Below are 17,761 nucleotides of genomic sequence, written 5' to 3' on the forward strand. Positions count from 1 at the left end.
GGGACTAGACAATATAATACACGGCTATGTAAATGAAACTTAAGAGCAGCGCTCTCTCGTCTCTCTAAATATGGGAATCTGTACATCCCAACATACATTCTGTCTGTATATGGAACTGAAGGCTTCAAAAAGCTTCTGAGCATTTTATTGCATTAATGAACGAAAACCAATTTAATCTTGTTTTCATCATACCTTATTCTACTGGTCAATTTATTTGTAATAACTTCTTTAACAATATAAGTCAGAAAGAGATAGCCACATATGACTACACAGCAATTGATGCGTTAGATAAGGACAAAATATACAATAGTGAAAAAGTGAGATAGCAAAACACAAAAGGTGTGCGTTAGAGAGAGACAGCGTATCACTTCTCCCCACCACGTATTGTATGTTGTTAACACAATACAAGTTGTAGGCTAGCAGTTCACCCGTCACTTCGCCAGTTGCTCTTGTGACATCGCACTGTATAGTCGTGTACCGAGTGTGCATCAGTATTGAAATTAATTTTGTAATCATTTAATAAACATGGTTGTCGAGAGTTTTAGCTGGAGTGAAGAAGTGGAGTCGGCCGGTATGTACCCGTAGAAATACTAAGGATTTTTTTAAATTCCTATTCGAAACAAAATCTAATTAATCTTTTCCCACAGATCCCATGATAATGGAAGAACAACGGGAGACTAGGAGAGACTCCGTCAACTCCATCGAGCCCGAGGTAAAGACTCCACAAACACCGGAGACTAAATCCTCGGTGGACGAGGAAGACGGAGCTTTAAAGGACTTGCTCCGGGTCGATGAACAATATTATCCCTTATTGGCCTTGGTATGTAACATTATATTTTCTTAAATTATTTTACTTACTAATTAATAACTGGGGACATGATTGTTAATTTATTGACTCATCTTTGTTACAGTTGGAACAATTTTCCCCTGAAGACGACGGCATCCAATTCAACATAAAGTTGAAACAGTTTGAGACTACAATGTCATCCATGTGTCCGGACGACTCGCGTGTGCAGTAAGTATTTATCTATTTCTTTTTTTTTCAAATTATATCTTCTACTAGTATCTTATTCTCATCGTGTCCCGTAAATATTACTAATAATTTTATTTTACTTTGTCTAGACAAGCATTCGCGACGTTCCGCGCGGCGGCCCTGCGGTGCCCGGTGATGGCGCGTAAGCTGGCCGCAGTGGGTGTTTCGTTCACTCGCCAGCAGAACAAGCCACTGCTTCGTAGAACCCTCCTTAATGTCGTCATGCAGGACACTTTCTCCAGTAAGTACCCTTTCCCAAGATCTATTTACCCCTTTGAATTCAGTTCACCCGGTTTTACCGCAATCCCCTCGAATTGAACTTCTGCTCGAAGCTTCGTAAAAACTTCTTAAGGAATATATCAAATAAATAATTGTCATCTTCTTCAACAGAACTGGACGTGCTACAGCGCTCAAATCCGCTGTTCCTCGTCAACGCTGCGAATCTGATGGGGGATTACTTCGCCAACGCTCGCCTCAGTAACGGCGACAAGCTTCACTTTCTAGCTGAGCCACTACTGCAATACTTGCGTGCTTTACTCGCCGCCCATGATACACGTGCACATCACAGTCTCGCTGCACAAGTAAGTTTCAAACGAACATTTATTATTTTGTAAAAAATGCTGTTTTATTGCCAAACACATACATTCATTGTTTAGTAACATTGTGACAGCTAAGCAGATTAAAATACTAATATGTAACTTTCTTTTGTCCACAGTTAATGCAAAACGGTCGCGAGCTACTCTCCGTAGTAGCTCAAGAGATGGACGAGCTCTCGGTCTCGATCCGTCTCCGTCTGCTCTCGTCCCCACCAGTCAGCACAACGTGGCTACTACTCTCCGCAGACCTTTGCCTCAACAAGTTTCTTCCCCTACCGACTACGCTGCAACAGTTTTACACCGCTCATCTGGTAACAACCACGGAAGAAAATGTCAGTGAAGCCAGCTATAGATGTTGGAAGAAAAGCCCCGAGAAGAACGAGAATAAACCAGATGCTGCGGCGCTTGCAGAAGAAGTCAGTCAAAGTATATCTCAGATTAGTCTGCGTAATAATGAGGACACGAAGCCTAAGAAAGAACCAATCTCAGTTAGCCAAGATACATGGACAGGTGATGATACCTTAAGGAAAAGATACGACCTTAACTCTTGGCGGCAAACAGAAGAGACGAGAATAAAGGCTAATGACTGCCAACAAGGGGGGGATATCTTCCAAAGTCACCCCGAAAGAAATGTGTCTCAGGCCCCAGAAAAGCCAAAATTAGGCGTTGGAGCTAGGTTATTGAGACTTAGAGCCCTCTCAAAGGAATCAATCTCAGTCAGCGAAGACACATGGTCAGGACCCGACTCCCGCCCGCCGCACATAAGTATGAGATCACGAAAGGGGAGGATTAATGGAAAGAAAGACGGAACAACAGCCAAGGCGACCCCAAGACGCCATGTCGCCGAAGTACCGCGCAGCGCCAAATACTGGGGCCACGACGACCGATGCGTCAAACATTATAGTTAGTAGGAATGTCTTGTATGTATGTATGTAAATAATTATTAATTTAGGGAATTGTACAAATGAAATTGTTACTTAAACCAAAAATGTTATAAATGTTGTTTATATTACTTATGAAATGTATTAAATAGTTGTAAAATAATTATACTTTAATGTAATGTAATAATAATCAATGAATAAAATAATTTTTGATAACTTCAAATTCGATATTTTCTATAAAACCCCTTATTCCTGACACAGCTAAGGAATACAAATTCAACATTCTGTAAGTTTCACTTCATAATAGACTCATAAACAACTATTAGCATTAGTCTTATCGTATATTATAGAAAAGGTTATTTTTAATTCGTACCACACGATGCTACGGCGTAGCAGGTGATACTACGGTGTAGTAAAATCTGACGAAATAGACTGTAGTTTAGACTTGTTTACACTTGTTTGCCATCACGAGCATTACCAAAGCCTTGTTCCAAAGTTTCCTCACAAACCAAAAAGAAAACGAAATCTAATTCTATAGACAAGACAGTGGACGCACTTACACCCCTGTTTCACCATAATTTCCGAGAATATAGCGCCCGTATGAAGCCGGGGTGTATTGTTAGTACGTAGGGAAGCGTGGGAAAGTAGATAAGGTGTAGACCAAGTCTTATATATTGTGGTACCTATTTGTTAAACAATGATCGATTTGGTAGTTTCTTGGAAACAGAAGCGATAATTGTTGTATGTATACCTGACTAGACATTCCAACGTGATAACGACATCGGTATCCGCTCACAATGTCATTTTCGCAAAATGATATCCAATTACAAAATATCAGGCGACGCATTGGGTAATTTTTGTGACTTATCCAAGGCGTTCGACTGTGTGTCCCTCATGATACACTGATCAGGAAGCTATCCCATTATGGAATACGAGGCAACTCTCTGGACCTACTTATCTCATACTCTGATAGGATTCAGAGAGTCGAAATTAACGGAAAAATTTCCGCCGGGTCTATTGTTAAGGTGGGTGTTCCGCAGGGGTCAAATCTCGGCCCATTTTTATTTCTTATTTATATTATAGTGATTCACCTTATCTTGTAAGAGGTAACCATGGAATTGTACTGTTTGCTGATAATACCTCTTTACCATTTAAACCCAAACGTAGAAAATGAGTCAGTTGTCATGTAAATAGTGCTCTCCCGAAATTAGTACACTGACACATGCGTGCTGCCATCTGAATAGGTGCGGTCATACAGTTGTTGTATTTCCTCTAAAGACCACTACAGAATCCGTTTGCACGGTTTTCGGTCACGGTTTATTTGAACGTCTGAGTTAGTTTTGGCCAGTCTCATCTAGTTATTTAAGAGATTGACGTGAAAAAGTGTCATCTTGTAACCTATTTGCAAAAAAATAAATATCTATAGAATTAGATTTCGTTTTCTGTCTATTTTGTAAGGAAACTTTTGAACATTACTCACGTAAATATACTGAGTAAAGCTCTACTAGTTTCGAATCTAAGATAAGCAGCGTGCGCATACGCGGTAACGTCGCGCAGCCTACGTGACGTCGCGTCAGTAGGCTTAGTCTTTAGGTTACGATAGCCGACCTTATCGCTTACCTAACGCGTTCTCTTCCAGGAAACGTTTGAGCATTATAAAATACCACGCTTGCTTTAGGCGGATTAGCAATTTCAAACTTATATTATATTGGAAATAATAATTCAACACTGGACGTTATTAATGCTTTGACGGCAGAAATTGTAGAACAGTAGATTTAGGTAAAAGGTACATAAATGTATTACGAAATTTATCGATCCCGAAAAAGCATTTGATCCTAGCGAACTGGCTAACCTCCTCTAACCTTAATTTAATCTTGGAATACCACATTGACTATTTCTTTGAATGTCTGTTCCATTGAGTTCCATTTAACAATTCGTTAAAATATGTCCTTTACAATTGAGTGGTCACACCTGTCGATCTATATGGATTCGGGTGCTGGGCCATGAGAAAGGCGGGTGAAAGAAGTTTGCCTACAGCAGAGATGAGGATGCTGCGATGGATATGTGGCGTGATGGGACTAGACAATATAATACACGGCTATGTAAATGAAACTTAAGAGCAGCGCTCTCTCGTCTCTCTAAATATGGGAATCTGTACATCCCAACATACATTCTGTCTGTATATGGAACTGAAGGCTTCAAAAAGCTTCTGAGCATTTTATTGCATTAATGAACGAAAACCAATTTAATCTTGTTTTCATCATACCTTATTCTACTGGTCAATTTATTTGTAATAACTTCTTTAACAATATAAGTCAGAAAGAGATAGCCACATATGACTACACAGCAATTGATGCGTTAGATAAGGACAAAATATACAATAGTGAAAAAGTGAGATAGCAAAACACAAAAGGTGTGCGTTAGAGAGAGACAGCGTATCACTTCTCCCCACCACGTATTGTATGTTGTTAACACAATACAAGTTGTAGGCTAGCAGTTCACCCGTCACTTCGCCAGTTGCTCTTGTGACATCGCACTGTATAGTCGTGTACCGAGTGTGCATCAGTATTGAAATTAATTTTGTAATCATTTAATAAACATGGTTGTCGAGAGTTTTAGCTGGAGTGAAGAAGTGGAGTCGGCCGGTATGTACCCGTAGAAATACTAAGGATTTTTTTAAATTCCTATTCGAAACAAAATCTAATTAATCTTTTCCCACAGATCCCATGATAATGGAAGAACAACGGGAGACTAGGAGAGACTCCGTCAACTCCATCGAGCCCGAGGTAAAGACTCCACAAACACCGGAGACTAAATCCTCGGTGGACGAGGAAGACGGAGCTTTAAAGGACTTGCTCCGGGTCGATGAACAATATTATCCCTTATTGGCCTTGGTATGTAACATTATATTTTCTTAAATTATTTTACTTACTAATTAATAACTGGGGACATGATTGTTAATTTATTGACTCATCTTTGTTACAGTTGGAACAATTTTCCCCTGAAGACGACGGCATCCAATTCAACATAAAGTTGAAACAGTTTGAGACTACAATGTCATCCATGTGTCCGGACGACTCGCGTGTGCAGTAAGTATTTATCTATTTCTTTTTTTTTCAAATTATATCTTCTACTAGTATCTTATTCTCATCGTGTCCCGTAAATATTACTAATAATTTTATTTTACTTTGTCTAGACAAGCATTCGCGACGTTCCGCGCGGCGGCCCTGCGGTGCCCGGTGATGGCGCGTAAGCTGGCCGCAGTGGGTGTTTCGTTCACTCGCCAGCAGAACAAGCCACTGCTTCGTAGAACCCTCCTTAATGTCGTCATGCAGGACACTTTCTCCAGTAAGTACCCTTTCCCAAGATCTATTTACCCCTTTGAATTCAGTTCACCCGGTTTTACCGCAATCCCCTCGAATTGAACTTCTGCTCGAAGCTTCGTAAAAACTTCTTAAGGAATATATCAAATAAATAATTGTCATCTTCTTCAACAGAACTGGACGTGCTACAGCGCTCAAATCCGCTGTTCCTCGTCAACGCTGCGAATCTGATGGGGGATTACTTCGCCAACGCTCGCCTCAGTAACGGCGACAAGCTTCACTTTCTAGCTGAGCCACTACTGCAATACTTGCGTGCTTTACTCGCCGCCCATGATACACGTGCACATCACAGTCTCGCTGCACAAGTAAGTTTCAAACGAACATTTATTATTTTGTAAAAAATGCTGTTTTATTGCCAAACACATACATTCATTGTTTAGTAACATTGTGACAGCTAAGCAGATTAAAATACTAATATGTAACTTTCTTTTGTCCACAGTTAATGCAAAACGGTCGCGAGCTACTCTCCGTAGTAGCTCAAGAGATGGACGAGCTCTCGGTCTCGATCCGTCTCCGTCTGCTCTCGCCCCCACCAGTCAGCACAACGTGGCTACTACTCTCCGCAGACCTTTGCCTCAACAAGTTTCTTCCCCTACCGACTACGCTGCAACAGTTTTACACCGCTCATCTGGTAACAACCACGGAAGAAAATGTCAGTGAAGCCAGCTATAGATGTTGGAAGAAAAGCCCCGAGAAGAACGAGAATAAACCAGATGCTGCGGCGCTTGCAGAAGAAGTCAGTCAAAGTATATCTCAGATTAGTCTGCGTAATAATGAGGACACGAAGCCTAAGAAAGAACCAATCTCAGTTAGCCAAGATACATGGACAGGTGATGATACCTTAAGGAAAAGATACGACCTTAACTCTTGGCGGCAAACAGAAGAGACGAGAATAAAGGCTAATGACTGCCAACAAGGGGGGGATATCTTCCAAAGTCACCCCGAAAGAAATGTGTCTCAGGCCCCAGAAAAGCCAAAATTAGGCGTTGGAGCTAGGTTATTGAGACTTAGAGCCCTCTCAAAGGAATCAATCTCAGTCAGCGAAGACACATGGTCAGGACCCGACTCCCGCCCGCCGCACATAAGTATGAGATCACGAAAGGGGAGGATTAATGGAAAGAAAGACGGAACAACAGCCAAGGCGACCCCAAGACGCCATGTCGCCGAAGTACCGCGCAGCGCCAAATACTGGGGCCACGACGACCGATGCGTCAAACATTATAGTTAGTAGGAATGTCTTGTATGTATGTATGTAAATAATTATTAATTTAGGGAATTGTACAAATGAAATTGTTACTTAAACCAAAAATGTTATAAATGTTGTTTATATTACTTATGAAATGTATTAAATAGTTGTAAAATAATTATACTTTAATGTAATGTAATAATAATCAATGAATAAAATAATTTTTGATAACTTCAAATTCGATATTTTCTATAAAACCCCTTATTCCTGACACAGCTAAGGAATACAAATTCAACATTCTGTAAGTTTCACTTCATAATAGACTCATAAACAACTATTAGCATTAGTCTTATCGTATATTATAGAAAAGGTTATTTTTAATTCGTACCACACGATGCTACGGCGTAGCAGGTGATACTACGGTGTAGTAAAATCTGACGAAATAGACTGTAGTTTAGACTTGTTTACACTTGTTTGCCATCACGAGCATTACCAAAGCCTTGTTCCAAAGTTTCCTCACAAACCAAAAAGAAAACGAAATCTAATTCTATAGACAAGACAGTGGACGCACTTACACCCCTGTTTCACCATAATTTCCGAGAATATAGCGCCCGTATGAAGCCGGGGTGTATTGTTAGTACGTAGGGAAGCGTGGGAAAGTAGATAAGGTGTAGACCAAGTCTTATATATTGTGGTACCTATTTGTTAAACAATGATCGATTTGGTAGTTTCTTGGAAACAGAAGCGATAATTGTTGTATGTATACCTGACTAGACATTCCAACGTGATAACGACATCGGTATCCGCTCACAATGTCATTTTCGCAAAATGATATCCAATTACAAAATATCAGGCGACGCATTGGGTAATTTTTGTGACTTATCCAAGGCGTTCGACTGTGTGTCCCTCATGATACACTGATCAGGAAGCTATCCCATTATGGAATACGAGGCAACTCTCTGGACCTACTTATCTCATACTCTGATAGGATTCAGAGAGTCGAAATTAACGGAAAAATTTCCGCCGGGTCTATTGTTAAGGTGGGTGTTCCGCAGGGGTCAAATCTCGGCCCATTTTTATTTCTTATTTATATTATAGTGATTCACCTTATCTTGTAAGAGGTAACCATGGAATTGTACTGTTTGCTGATAATACCTCTTTACCATTTAAACCCAAACGTAGAAAATGAGTCAGTTGTCATGTAAATAGTGCTCTCCCGAAATTAGTACACTGACACATGCGTGCTGCCATCTGAATAGGTGCGGTCATACAGTTGTTGTATTTCCTCTAAAGACCACTACAGAATCCGTTTGCACGGTTTTCGGTCACGGTTTATTTGAACGTCTGAGTTAGTTTTGGCCAGTCTCATCTAGTTATTTAAGAGATTGACGTGAAAAAGTGTCATCTTGTAACCTATTTGCAAAAAAATAAATATCTATAGAATTAGATTTCGTTTTCTGTCTATTTTGTAAGGAAACTTTTGAACATTACTCACGTAAATATACTGAGTAAAGCTCTACTAGTTTCGAATCTAAGATAAGCAGCGTGCGCATACGCGGTAACGTCGCGCAGCCTACGTGACGTCGCGTCAGTAGGCTTAGTCTTTAGGTTACGATAGCCGACCTTATCGCTTACCTAACGCGTTCTCTTCCAGGAAACGTTTGAGCATTATAAAATACCACGCTTGCTTTAGGCGGATTAGCAATTTCAAACTTATATTATATTGGAAATAATAATTCAACACTGGACGTTATTAATGCTTTGACGGCAGAAATTGTAGAACAGTAGATTTAGGTAAAAGGTACATAAATGTATTACGAAATTTATCGATCCCGAAAAAGCATTTGATCCTAGCGAACTGGCTAACCTCCTCTAACCTTAATTTAATCTTGGAATACCACATTGACTATTTCTTTGAATGTCTGTTCCATTGAGTTCCATTTAACAATTCGTTAAAATATGTCCTTTACAATTGAGTGGTCACACCTGTCGATCTATATGGATTCGGGTGCTGGGCCATGAGAAAGGCGGGTGAAAGAAGTTTGCCTACAGCAGAGATGAGGATGCTGCGATGGATATGTGGCGTGATGGGACTAGACAATATAATACACGGCTATGTAAATGAAACTTAAGAGCAGCGCTCTCTCGTCTCTCTAAATATGGGAATCTGTACATCCCAACATACATTCTGTCTGGATATGGAACTGAAGGCTTCAAAAAGCTTCTGAACATTTTTATTGCATTGATGAACGAAAACCAATTTAATCTTGTTTTCATCATACCTTATTCTACTAGTAATCACTTTTTTAACTAGTTATACAATTTTCTTACAATATAAGGCAGAAAAAGACCACAACATTTGATTACCCAACAACTTATACGTTAGACAAGGACAAAATATACCACATTGTAGTAGTGAGATAGCAATACACAAAATGTGTGCGTTAGAGAGAGACAGCGTATCACTTCTCCCCACCACGTATTGTATGTTGTTAACACAATACAAGTTGTAGGCTAGCAGTTCACCCGTCACTTCGCCAGTTGCTCTTGTGACATCGCACTGTATAGTCGTGTACCGAGTGTGCATCAGTATTGAAATTAATTTTATAATCATTTTAAACTTCCATTTAAACATGGGTATTGAGCATTTTATTTGGAGTGAAGAGGTGGAGTCAGCCGGTATGTATCCGTAAAATTACTTGATTTTTTTTGTAATTTTTGGAAACAAAATCTAATTAACCTTTTCCCACAGACCCCATGATAATGGAAGAACAACGGGAGACTAGGAGAGACTCCGTCAACTCCATCGAGCCCGAGGTAAAGACTCCACAAACACCGGAGACTAAATCCTCGGTGGACGAGGAAGACGGAGCTTTAAAGGACTTGCTCCGGGTCGATGAACAATATTATCCCTTATTGGCCTTGGTATGTAACATTATATTTTCTTAAATTATTTTACTTACTAATTAATAACTGGGGACATGATTGTTAATTTATTGACTCATCTTTGTTACAGTTGGAACAATTTTCCCCTGAAGACGACGGCATCCAATTCAACATAAAGTTGAAACAGTTTGAGACTACAATGTCATCCATGTGTCCGGACGACTCGCGTGTGCAGTAAGTATTTATCTATTTCTTTTTTTTTCAAAATAATTTTATCTTCAAATTATATTATCGTATCCCGTAAATATTAATACTCATTCCCAGTATATATGTACACCTCTTCTGAGATCAAAAAGTGTAATAATTTTATTTTACTTTGTCTAGACAAGCATTCGCGACGTTCCGCGCGGCGGCCCTGCGGTGCCCGGTGATGGCGCGTAAGCTGGCCGCAGTGGGTGTTTCGTTCACTCGCCAGCAGAACAAGCCACTGCTTCGTAGAACCCTCCTTAATGTCGTCATGCAGGACACTTTCTCCAGTAAGTACCCTTTCCCAAGATCTATTTACCCCTTTGAATTCAGTTCACCCGGTTTTACCGCAATCCCCTCGAATTGAACTTCTGCTCGAAGCTTCGTAAAAACTTCTTAAGAAATATAATATATAAATAATTGTCATCTTCTTCAACAGAACTGGACGTGCTACAGCGCTCAAATCCGCTGTTCCTCGTCAACGCTGCGAATCTGATGGGGGATTACTTCGCCAACGCTCGCCTCAGTAACGGCGACAAGCTGCACTTTCTAGCTGAGCCACTACTGCAATACTTGCGTGCTTTACTCGCCGCCCATGATACACGTGCACATCACACTCTCGCTACACAAGTAAGTTTCAAACGAACATTTATTATTTTGTAAAAAATGCTGTTTTATTGCCAAACACATACATTCATTGTTTAGTAACATTGTGACAGCTAAGCAGATTAAAATACTAATATGTAACTTTCTTTTGTCCACAGTTAATGCAAAACGGTCGCGAGCTACTCTCCGTAGTAGCTCAAGAGATGGACGAGCTCTCGGTCTCGATCCGTCTCCGTCTGCTCTCGTCCCCACCAGTCAGCACAACGTGGCTACTACTCTCCGCAGACCTTTGCCTCAACAAGTTTCTTCCCCTACCGACTACGCTGCAACAGTTTTACGCCGCTCATCTGGTAACAACCACGGAAGAAAACATGAGTGAAGCCAATTTCAGACCTTGGAGGAAAAGCCCCGAGAAGAATGAAAAGAGACCAGATGCTGCGACGCTTGCAGAAGTCAGACAAAGTATATCTCAGATTAGACTGCGTAATAATGAGGACACGAAACCTAAGAAACAGCTACTCTCAGTTAGCCAAGATACAAGGACAAGTAATATTAACTTAAGAAAAAGGTTGGACCTTAACTCTTGGCGGCAAACAGAAGCGATGAGAACAGAGGCTAATGACTACCCCGAAAGAAATGTGTCTCAGTCCCCAGAAAAGCCCGCAGAAAGAGTCGCAGACAGTACAGTTGACCAAAATGTATCTCAGAGTAGTCTCAATAATAAAGAGAATACGAAACCTAAATTATCGCCAAAATTAGGCCCTGGAGCTAGATTATTGAGACATAAAGCTGTCTCAGAGGAACCAATACCAGTCAGCCAAGACACATGGTCAGGACCCGACTCCCGCCCGCCGCACATAAGTGGGAGATCGCGAAGGGGGAAGATTAATGCAAAGAAAGAAGGAACAACAGCCAAGGCGACCCCAAGACGCCATGTCGCCGAAGTACCGCGCAGCGCCAAATACTGGGGCCACGACGACCGATGTGACAAAGATTATAATAGTTAGTAGGAATCACTACTATGTACTATTCAAATGCTATAGTTGTGTATATTACTTTAATGTATTAAATAGTTTTAAAGTATCCTTTAATGTAATAATCAATGAATAAAATATATTTTATTTTATAACTTCAAATTCCATTTTTTCTATAAAATCCCTAATTCCCGACACACCTATGGAATACAAATTGAGCATTCTGTAAGTTTCACCTCACAATAAAATCACTCAAACTCATAAACAACTGTTTCATAAATAGCATAGTGCTAGGCACTGACAATATGAGCTATATTATGTCTAGGGCATCCTTTACCGACAGCCCCATTCATATCTGCCTTGTATATTTCTTTTGTAAATCAGCTTTCATCCATCTTTTCTACATGTCCAAAACATCGTTACATTCCCTTTTTAATCCTTGTCACTACATTCGTCTTTCAAGCCACACTTTTCTCTAATAACACAATTTTTCACTCGATCACTCAGTTTTACTCCACACATACTTCTCAAGGTTCGCATTTCCACCGCATTAATCCTGCTTTAACGCTTCTTCTGCCACACCCATGATTCACTACCATACATAAGTGTAGATGTCAATCCTCGCTGTATTACAACAAGTCGAGCCTTGCTGGATATAATTTTCCTCGACATTATAGAGTGTAAATAACCATTGACACTATTTCCTGCTTTCATTCTCCTTTCATTATCTTGCTCAAACTTTCCATCTCTCGTAAACAAAGATTCCAGGTACACTAACTCTTTCATTTGTTCCAATTTTTCATCACCTATCATTGTCTGGCATTCTGTTATTACCTCATTCTTTTCTATCACCAATATTTTTGTCTTCTTCACATTGATTTTCATACCTTTCCTTTCAAAAGCATCATTCATCACAGTGATCATTCGTTGTAGTTCTTCGGCCGATGAGGCAACAAGTACATACCTTTTACTAGTAGAAAGTCGGCTCACTATCATCTCTACAGAGTGGACTTTCCTTGGGTGCGAAAGAAACGATTCGAATCCACGTTCCTAATCCGTGCAGCCAAGGAATGGAACAATCTGCCCGCTTCTATGTTTCCTGACAAATACGACCCGGGCTATGTTACAAGTGACAAACGGTGAAGGAAAACGTCGTCGTGGGGAAATTTGGGCTTATAATTTGTAATTATAAATTTGAAATTGATTACCAGCATTGAGCAAGCATGGCGATTAACTGTGTGAAAAAGCCTTACCACATGATACTACGGCGTAGTAGCGTCTGATGAAGTAGATCGCACTATTCTGGGCGGAGATAATCCAATAAAATATAAAGTTTAAGAATACTTTTGCAGCCAATATTGAGTTATAAAATAATATTGTAACTTACCAACATTGTTACAGTGAAGGTGTGGGACAATGATGACGTCATCACATTGGAATTTCGTACTCGTATAAAAGTCATCTTTCGCGACATTTTGAAGAACGTATTTTTTTTTATTTATTTATTATAATAAAAGAAATACAGCATTTTATTTAAGACAATCTCCCACAAAACCGGTTTAGCGGTTTGACTGTGGGTGTAATCACTTTTACCGAAGACCTATTGTTTTCGATGATGGTCTTTTTAAATTTACAAAAATACCACATAAGTACGGTACTAAGACAATGTACATTTTTGTGGAAAAGCAACAATACTTGGAATTCTATGTCCGCGCTGTTGATAACAAAAAGGGTAAAACTACTGTGTGTAGATAAGAGGTAGTTTCTTTACAAAAGAATTAACAAATATGTCGGCACATCAAATGCTTTTATTGTTCTAAAATATTCATTGTTTACTAGACACTAGATATACCTTAGCTGTTGCTATTACCGTAGTTTGTTGTGAATTAAATCTCTCTACTAATACTAACAACTGTTGTTTGGCATCACGAGCATTACCAAAGCCTTGTTCCAAAGTTTCCTCACAAACCAGACAGAAAACGAAATCTAATTCTATAGACAAGACAGCAGTGGACGCATTTAGCGCCTGATAAAAAATCAAATGTAGTATATAATACAGGTGTTAAATACATATAGGTAGTAAGTTCAGCACATTTACCATTAGCGGCATGCAAATTTTGAAAGAACATGCAGAAGTTACAATTTTAAATCTTGAGTGTGAGCCCACTCCACACAATGGAAATTTGACAATTAACACAATAAAGTAGAAAATCAATATACAACAATTTCACCATAATTTCCGTGAATATGGCGTACGTGGTGTATTGTTAGTACGTAGGTAAGCGTGGGAAAGTAGATAAGGTGTAGTCCAAGTCTCATATATTGTGGTATTTGTTAAACAATGATCGATTTGTAGTTTTGTATATTGGTAGTTTCTTGGAAACAGAAGCGATAATTGTTGTATGTATACCTGACTAGACATTCCAACGTGATAACTACATCGGTATCCTCTCACAATGTCATATTCACAAAATGATATCCAATTGCAAAATATCAGGCGACACATTGGGTATTTTTTGTGACTTATCCAAGGCGTTCGATTGTGTCCCTCACGACAGCATGATCAGGAGCTATCCCATTATGGAATAGGAGGCAACTCTCTGGATCTTCTTTACTCAAATAGGATTCAGAGAGTCGAGATTAACGGAAAAGTTTCCTCCGGGTCTGTTGTTAAGATGGGTGTACCGCAGGGGTCAATTCTTGGCCCGTTTTTATTTCTTATTTATAATAATATAAATAAGCATCTGTTTCACCATAATTTCCGAAAATATAGCGTACGTGTGAAGCCGGGGTGTATTGTTAGTACGTAGATAAGCGTGGGAAAATAGATAAGGGGTAGTTTAAATCTCATATATTGTAGTATTTCTTAAACAATGATCGATTTGGCAGTTTCTTGGAAACAAAAGCGATACTTAATTGTTGTATGAGTACCTGACTAAACATTTCAATGTGATATCGTGGCCTTTTAATAATATGTATGTATGGGTATGAAATGGTATTTAAAAAAAATAACACGTACTAGCAAATATAGGGGGTTCAACAGTTTTGTTCTCTGTATATCTCTTTAGGCGATAAAAAGCGTGATGCTTGAGTGTAGTATGTTATTACAATATTAATCTTTTTTTATGGAATAAGCCGGTAAACGAGCAAATGGATCACCTAATGGTAAGCAATCGTCGCCGCCCATGGACACACGAAACACCAGAGGCGTTACAAGAGCGTTGCCGGCCTTTTTGGGTGTCTTTCTATCACACACGTCAGCCAGCCAGTCTAAATACCAAATTTCATCAAAATCCGTTCAGTAGTTTTAGCGTAATTGACGGAAAACATCCAAATATACAAACCTTCCAAAATCACATTATAGTGTGATTACCTCCTCCTCTTTGAGGACTTTAAGGAGTGATTTCACATTATATTGTTATAATACCATACTATCAAGGACGTATCATCGTCACATCAACAGCCTATAAGCGCCCACTACTGAGAAAATACCTCTTCTCACATGGAGGGTAATTAAGCATTAAACACCACGCTGGCTCTATCCATACATAGTATTAGAACTCGAAACGGGATATTTACCATGTTTTTCCATTTCTATGAGTTTCCGATATTTCGGCACTGTTGCAAGCGCCATGATCACGGATGAACTGGATCATGTCATGATGGTATGGCATGAAACATGGTAAATATCCCGTTTCGAGTTCTAATGATAGTGTTAGTGACCATGTCAGTTTAAAAACTTATATCTATACATAGCTCTCTAAATTAAATCTAGGATTTTAGAATATTCATAAAAATATACTTGATATCTTTTCATATAATGTTAAGAGTTTTTTAGGGATAATAATATTTGAATGTTGGTAACATTGATTATTATTATTAAAAGTTGGTTGGTACACTCACACTCAAAATCTCCGCTCCGCTTTAATGGAAAAGATTTCGAGCATAGTGATTGGTGAATTCGTGCACCGTTAAACTCCTCTCCGCCCCACTCCGCGTCAGTAAAACGTGGCCTAAAACAGTGAACAACAGTCATTCGTCACTCGTCGAGCGTCTCGAGCGGTCGTGTCAGCAGCAGCGTTTGTGTATAAAGCAAATTCTTTTATTTCGTATTTTCTTTAATAAAAGTGAATATTTATAAAAATGGCTGACGATTTACGAAATTATAAGCTGCAATTGCAACAGGTTAGTAGAATTTTGGAATATCTATATTCGTTGTATTGCCGTGGTATTTTTGTTATTTAAAGCTTTTTATTTGACTTGCTATATGTATGTGTGTGTTAATTATTATGTTATCGGCTTACTCACGTAACTGTTTGATGAGGAACTCGACTAGTTTCAAGCCATGCTAGAGGCTCATATTCATGTCAAACAGTTACGTGAGTAAGCCGATGACATAACAATAAAATTAACCCATGATTTTTAGTTAACTAAGCTTGTTTCTAATGTATATAATATTATTTTAGTTGTTGATCAATGTCTATAATTGAATAATTTATTTATAGGTGGAAGGAGCATTACTAGGCGATCCAGACAATGAAGAGTTGCTGAAATTAAAGATCGACTTGGAAGAACTCATAGAGTTGACACAAGATGTTATTGGAACTCCGGCTGGTGACTCCAACGTGGCTCCAACTCATGGTTCCATTAATGACCATGATGTTCCGACTCTGGAGGCTGCTGATGATGGAAACTCATCCAAATCTTCTTCAGATTGCCAACTTGGACAGTAAGTGTTGCTTTTCTTTCTTAAATAGTATTTTTTAGTCTTTAAGTCTTTGACTGCCAATAGAAAACTGTTCCCCCCATCCCCGTGGCGTTTAAAGTGTTAATATTCATTTATGGTATAAGCCGGTAAACGAGCAGACGTATCATCTGATGGTAAGCAATCGCCGCTGCCTATGGATACCTGATACACCAGAGGCGTTATAAGTCTGTTGCTGGTCTTTTGGTGGTTAGGAATTTAAGGGTTGTTGGCCGCGTAACGTATAGCGGGTTCGATTCCCACAGGGGGCAACCCTGTGTGATCCACCAATTGTTGTTTTGAGTTTGGATGTCATGTGTATGTGAACTTGTATGTTTGTAAACGCACCGGGCAATGTTATACTAAAAAAAAATGAGTAAATACTAATTCTTGAAAACAGTTTCATGTACTAAAATAATTCTTCTTCTTTACAGAAACAGTAAGGGGCACAATAAGGAATACTTAAAGAAGAAAAAGCAGAAGAAACAGCAGAGAATGAAGCAATATGAAGAAGAGAGGGAAGCTGGAAAGAACAACTGGTTGAACTTTCATAGTAAAGTCATAAAGAAGCCAGGAGTGAAGGCGAAGAGTATATTTGCTTCACCGGACAATCTGACTGGGAGGGTGGGCGTCGGGACCTGTGGCATCTCTGGTAAACCCATGACTGAGTTTATTGTTAGAGAGAAGATAAAGAAAGGAAAGCCTTCCTTAAAAGTCTAGTAACGCACTTGTAACTCGTGATGCGGAGCCTGGGCAACTGGCTGCCGTGTAACGGGTAGCGGGTTTGTTTCCTGTACGGAGCAACTCTTTGTGTGTTTCACAAAGTTGCGGGTGTCCATAGGCGACGCCGATTGCTTACCATCATTACTCTTTAATTTGAAATAAATTGTAAATATTAGAATTTATATAAATAATATTAATAGGGTAGGTGTTTGTCACTTGATGTACAAAATAACGCTTGTTACAATTATTGTATAAAGATGTGTATTAATTGTATATCATATTATGTATTTGGTTGTATTTGTAATATATAAGATATAACAGTATTATTTGCTTTCATTTACCTTTTAGCTACCTAATTCATTGAACAAACCTTCAAGAAAAGAGCTTACTCCTTCTAAAAAGGCCCGCAACGCACTTGTAACTCTTCTAGTGTCGCGGGTGTCCATGGGTGGCGCTGATCGCTTACCACAGCAGCAATTTCAATACAAATTAATCTGTATTCA

General features: G+C 39.3%; 3 protein-coding genes and 1 pseudogene across 3 annotated transcripts; all 4 read left to right on the forward strand.

Moving 5' to 3' along the window:
- The first annotated feature begins 1,168 nt into the window (after window positions 1-1,168).
- Window positions 1,169-2,604, forward strand: LOC118279589 (uncharacterized). The gene is made up of 3 exons (XM_035599227.2): window positions 1,169-1,274; window positions 1,424-1,614; window positions 1,749-2,604. The coding sequence occupies exons 1-3, from the start codon at window positions 1,169-1,171 to the stop codon at window positions 2,535-2,537; spliced, it is 1,086 nt and encodes a 361-aa protein (XP_035455120.2). The 3' UTR covers window positions 2,538-2,604.
- Window positions 2,605-2,702: 98 nt separating this feature from the next.
- Window positions 2,703-7,188, forward strand: LOC118279496 (uncharacterized). Its single transcript, XM_035599129.2, has 6 exons — window positions 2,703-5,155; window positions 5,232-5,404; window positions 5,496-5,599; window positions 5,707-5,858; window positions 6,008-6,198; window positions 6,333-7,188. The coding sequence occupies exons 1-6, from the start codon at window positions 5,110-5,112 to the stop codon at window positions 7,119-7,121; spliced, it is 1,455 nt and encodes a 484-aa protein (XP_035455022.2). The 5' UTR covers window positions 2,703-5,109; the 3' UTR covers window positions 7,122-7,188.
- Window positions 7,189-9,712: 2,524 nt separating this feature from the next.
- On the forward strand, window positions 9,713-11,824 carry LOC118279513 (uncharacterized). Its single transcript, XM_035599148.2, has 6 exons — window positions 9,713-9,758; window positions 9,832-10,004; window positions 10,096-10,199; window positions 10,350-10,501; window positions 10,651-10,841; window positions 10,976-11,824. The coding sequence occupies exons 1-6, from the start codon at window positions 9,713-9,715 to the stop codon at window positions 11,822-11,824; spliced, it is 1,515 nt and encodes a 504-aa protein (XP_035455041.2).
- A 4,110-nt stretch (window positions 11,825-15,934) lies between these two features.
- LOC118279586 (survival of motor neuron-related-splicing factor 30-like) lies at window positions 15,935-17,255 on the forward strand (annotated as a pseudogene).
- The last annotated feature ends 506 nt before the right edge of the window (window positions 17,256-17,761 follow it).

Source organism: Spodoptera frugiperda, chromosome 22 (assembly GCF_023101765.2).
Source record: "Spodoptera frugiperda isolate SF20-4 chromosome 22, AGI-APGP_CSIRO_Sfru_2.0, whole genome shotgun sequence".
Taxonomy (NCBI): domain Eukaryota; kingdom Metazoa; phylum Arthropoda; class Insecta; order Lepidoptera; family Noctuidae; genus Spodoptera; species Spodoptera frugiperda.